Below are 4,597 nucleotides of genomic sequence, written 5' to 3'. Positions count from 1 at the left end.
AATGAGGATTGATCTTATCCACTGTCCTCATTCTTAATCAGCTTCTTTAAGTGTATAAATTTTAGTATGATTATCCTATATTAGAGATATAATATATAATATCTACTTATAAGTGAGTATATACCATGTGTGTCTTTCTGCTTCTGGGATACCTCACTCAGGATGATCTTTGCTAGGTCCCACAATTTTCATGCAAATTTCATGATTTCCTTCTTTTTAACTTCTGAATAGTATTAGATGATGTATATTCACCACAATTTCTGTATCTATTCCTCAACTGAGGGACATCTGGGTTGTTTCTTGTTGCCCGCGTGGTCATCTCGCCAGCAAGAACGCACACGGACACCAGGATTCTTCTGTAGCAAGCGTTTATTCAGCAGTAATGACAGGAAGACTTAGAGCCCCAAAATGGCACTCCTTTTATACCCTAAATGGTGACGTGTTGGTTCCTGATTGGATGCAGCCCATCAGGCCATCTTACATCACTAAGTGAGCCAATCTTTGGCTCGAATTCAGCTTTAGCGCATGCGCATAGGCAGTTTAAGATCTCACACACCAGATGCCGGCGCCATCTTGTAATGGCGTTTGTTTCAGGCTCTTTACATCTCCCTCTTTTTATTTTATTAAGACACAACTGCCAAAGGTAGAGGTCCAATCCCCGGTGCAGATGGCTAATGTACTGGTACAGTCTCCAAACCCTACATTCATCGACTGTCCTGACCCAGCCTGTGTCCTTTTTCCCGAGGGAGGGTAAAACTTAGACACAACCCTCATACAATTAGACATGCCTTTCAGAGAGCCTATCAAGGCGATTTAGGATTCTCTGTGCAATACTTAGCTTGACAGACCGAGTGTAAGGTAGGCAACTCAAGCAGGCGTGACTCCCTTCCCGTGCAATGGAGTTCAACGTCTCCTGGGAGTGCAAGGGCTGTTCACAGCCTCACTTGCGAGTTAAAGAAAGCCAAACTTCAGGGGAGGAGCCTTGCTCTATTGCAACAAGCGCTTGAGTAATAATGGCCTTATCATGGGCGTGTTGGCTTCTGAGCCTACAAAGCAACCAAAGAACCAAGACCAATCCACCACAGAGCATAGTGCCAAATAAACCAACCCCCACCCATTCTTTGAAAAAAGAAAAGGCTGAAAAAATCCACGAGGAGAGTCCCTTCATCAGTGACAGGTCCACTCGTGTTGAATTAATCGTCACAATTGCTGCTCTTAATACCTCCAGCGTCTCATCAAATCCTTCTGACCAATTTCCTACAAGGTATAAAGACAATTCTCTGGACAGATTAGCAGTAAAGTTTTCATATTGTATCTCAGAGGATAAAGGCCACTGAGGAACCCATATGACTTCCCCTGCAAGCCATGGTATGGGTATGGAGCCCTCAGTGGCAGCTAGGAAAAACCCAAACCTTGTCTCCCCTTATTGCCTTCTTGGGGAACAGGGCTCAACCTTCTCTGCTCCCTCTTCCCTAACCCTTTTCCTTCTTTATATCCCATCTTTTTCATCATGTCTCTGGATTGGTGAGAATACTCATTAGTTAAAGTAAGGCCTAGGTCTTGTAAAACATCTCTTCCCCAGAGATTAACAGGAAGAGGAAGTACATAAGGCACAAAACTTCCTGTTCGACCCTCTGGATCCCGCCAAATCAAGGAGCGGGAACTAACTGTGGGGCTGGCTTCCTATCCCAGCCCTTGTAAAGAATGAGATGACTGCGTAACAGGCCACGCCTTAGGCCACCAGTTGGAGGAAACAATACTTTTATCTGCTCCTGTATCTAAGATTCCAGTAAAATTTTTTCCGTCTATTGTTAATTGTAAGGTGGGCCTAGTTTTGAGATCAACTACTAAGTGGGCAAAATCAGTTCCAGAAGAGCCAAGCCCATTGGAGCCCCTAGACACCTCAGCAGATGGAAAATGATCATGTAAACTTGGAAGTAGAATCAACTGAGCAATCCTATCCACAGGCGAGTCTTGGTCTAATATACCAGGGTGGATCATTAGTCCCTTCAATGTAAGTGAAGAGCGGCCCAAAATAAGGCCAACAGTTCCTTTAGGCAAAGGGCCAGAAAATTGTACCAGAACTGGTTGAACTCCCATATGGGAGACTAATTAGAATTGGGAGGTGGCACGGAGGTCCACTCCTGCGGAGCCTCTTGTGACTCGGCTGCCGCATAAGTCCCCCTGGGGTTGATCTGTGTCCCATATCTTTTTGGGCCCTGAGACCTGGGGCCCAGAGGCCCGTTTTTTGGAATAGTTTCATTTTTCTCCTCAGCTGGGGCATCATGGTAAATACTTTTTCCTTGAATATCCTTAACCGACCTGCACTCATTGGACCAATGGCGTCCATTTTTACACTTTGGACAGAGACCAGGGATCTTTTTCTGCTGTTTAGTCTGACATTCTCGTTTGAGATGTCCAGGTTTTCCACAGTTGAAACAAACCCTAGAATTCTTTGATTGACCTTGGCTTCTGCTTTGTAAAATAGCTGCCGCTAAACCAGCATTTGTAAGAGGTCCTCCCAGTCCTCGGCAGATTTTTATCCAGTCTGTTAATCCCTTATTTTTCCTTGGGAGGATAGCTGCTTTACATTCGGGGGAAGCATTTTCATAGATTAATTGTTCTATCATTGGCTTAACTCATTCCGGATCACCATAGATCCTGCCTGCTGATTCCGTCATTCAGGCCACGAAATCAGCAAAAGGCTCCTGAGGACCTTGAATTATTTTTGTTAAATGACCTGTGGGTTCCCCCTTTTTTGAAAGTGCTTTCCAAGCTCTAATAGCAGTGGTTGAAACCTGCCCATAAGCTCCCCATTCATAGTTGGTCTGATTGTTGGCATATTGACCTTGTCCTGTTAAGAGATCAAAGGTCCATTCTCTCTGGGGACCCACTTCCAAGGCATTAGTCCGAGCTTGAGCTCGACAGGCGTCATACCATAGTGCCTGCCATTCCATATACTGACCCATGTTAGGTAAGGCAGCTTTAATAGTGGTCTCCCAATCATTAGGAGTCATAGCCACGGTGGCAAGTCTCTCTAGCTGCATAATGGTAAAATTAGCATCTATACCATATTTATTGACAGATTCTGCGAGCTCTTTGATCTGAGGGTAATCTACGGCTACATGAGTGCGTCCTCCTTCAACATTTTCCCATACAGGGTACTCGAGAGAAATTTGCCTTCGAGCCTGGGAGGACATAAATGTCTTAGAGCCTCCACCCAGGGAATAAGGCGGGGGAGCAGAGGGAGTGGCAGAAGCAGCGGGCCGAGAAGAGACAGCACCCCGACTTCCTGCTTTTATTTGCTTTCGATTTTTCCAGGGCGGCCGCTCTTCTGGGTGGTACCTCTCTCTCTCATAGTGAGCTGCTTCCTCTTCTAGATCCTCCTCCTCAGAAGGGGAAAGTCCCTCTGAATCGGAACTGGAAAGTCCCAAAGCCTCTAGTTCCTTTAGTGAATACAAAGGCTTCTTTTTACTAGTTTTAGCTGAAAATTCCTCTTTATCTTTCTCTCCCAGGGCATCCTTTCCCTTATCTTTCTCCTCCTTGGAGGGGTTTAACTGCTTATCCTTACGTCTTTTCTTTCGGGCCCCAAGACGTTCACTTCGCTCTGTTTCTGACATGCTATCCTGTAGTTCCCCTAAAACGGCTTCTCCCTCTAATATAGCATGGCGGCAATTAGAATCTTGCAAGCAAGAACAATATCCGCCCACACAAAACAAAAGAAAAGCCAAGAGAACCACTCCTATAGCCACGAGGGGCTCAAGGAACATGTCTCACAGAGCTTACCTGAGACTGCAGTTCTGAATCCTCCCCGTGGTGGGGGGTCTCCTCAGCACCGACGATGGTCAGTAGCCCGGTGTCCCGGGTTTCGGCACCAGTTGTTGCCCACGTGGTCGTCTCACCAGCAAGAATGCACACGGACACCAGGATTCTTCTGCAGCAAGCGTTTATTCAGCAGTAATGAGAGGAAGACTTAGAGCCCCAAAATGGCACTCCCTTTATACCCTAAATGGTGACATGTTGGTTCCTGATTGGATGCAGCCCATCAGGCCATCTTACATCACTAAGTGAGCCAATCTTTGGCTCGAATTCAGCCTTAGCACATGCGTATAGGCAGTTGTTTAAGATCTCACACACCAGATCCCGGCGCCATCTTGTAATGGCGTTTGCTTCAGGCTCTTTACAGTTTCTGGGTTCTGGCTATTACGAATAAAGCGGCTACAAACATAGTTGAGCAAATGTCCTTGTTGTATCGTTGAGCATCTTTTGGATATATGCCTAGGAGTGGTATATAAGATTCTGCTGGATCTTGCAGAAGCACTATTCCTAATTTTCTGAGAAAGCACCAGATTGATTTCCAAAGTGGTTGTAAAATTTACATTCCCACCAGCAATGGAAGAGGGTTCCCCTTTCTCCACATCCTCTCCAGCATATGTTGTCACTTTAGTTTTTGATCTTAGCCATTCTGATTGGCGTAATGTGAAATCTCAGGGTCATTTTGGTTTGCATTTTCCTGAAAGCTAAGGAAACGGAGATGTATGTAATTTGTCATTTAATATGATACGTGTGTTGTGCATCAGGTTTGTATTTATATGTG

At 45.4% G+C, this 4,597-nt stretch overlaps 1 protein-coding gene across 1 annotated transcript; it reads right to left on the bottom strand.

Moving 5' to 3' along the window:
- Positions 1-2,108: 2,108 nt before the first annotated feature.
- LOC129675712 (igE-binding protein-like) lies at positions 2,109-3,934 on the bottom strand (the record flags this gene model as incomplete). Its single annotated transcript, XM_055605713.1, is given in 2 exon segments — positions 2,109-3,446; positions 3,787-3,934. Coding segments are annotated over 2 exon segments (1,486 nt in total), but the record flags the coding sequence as incomplete, so codon positions are not given.
- Between the last annotated feature and the right edge of the window lie 663 nt (positions 3,935-4,597).

The sequence above is a fragment of the Psammomys obesus genome, unplaced genomic scaffold, assembly GCF_907164565.1.
Source record: "Psammomys obesus unplaced genomic scaffold, mPsaObe1.curated_primary_1811, whole genome shotgun sequence".
In the NCBI taxonomy this organism is placed as follows: Eukaryota; Metazoa; Chordata; class Mammalia; order Rodentia; family Muridae; genus Psammomys; species Psammomys obesus.
The sequence above is the reverse complement of the archived record's forward strand: the minus strand, read 5'-3'. Positions and strand labels throughout refer to the sequence as shown.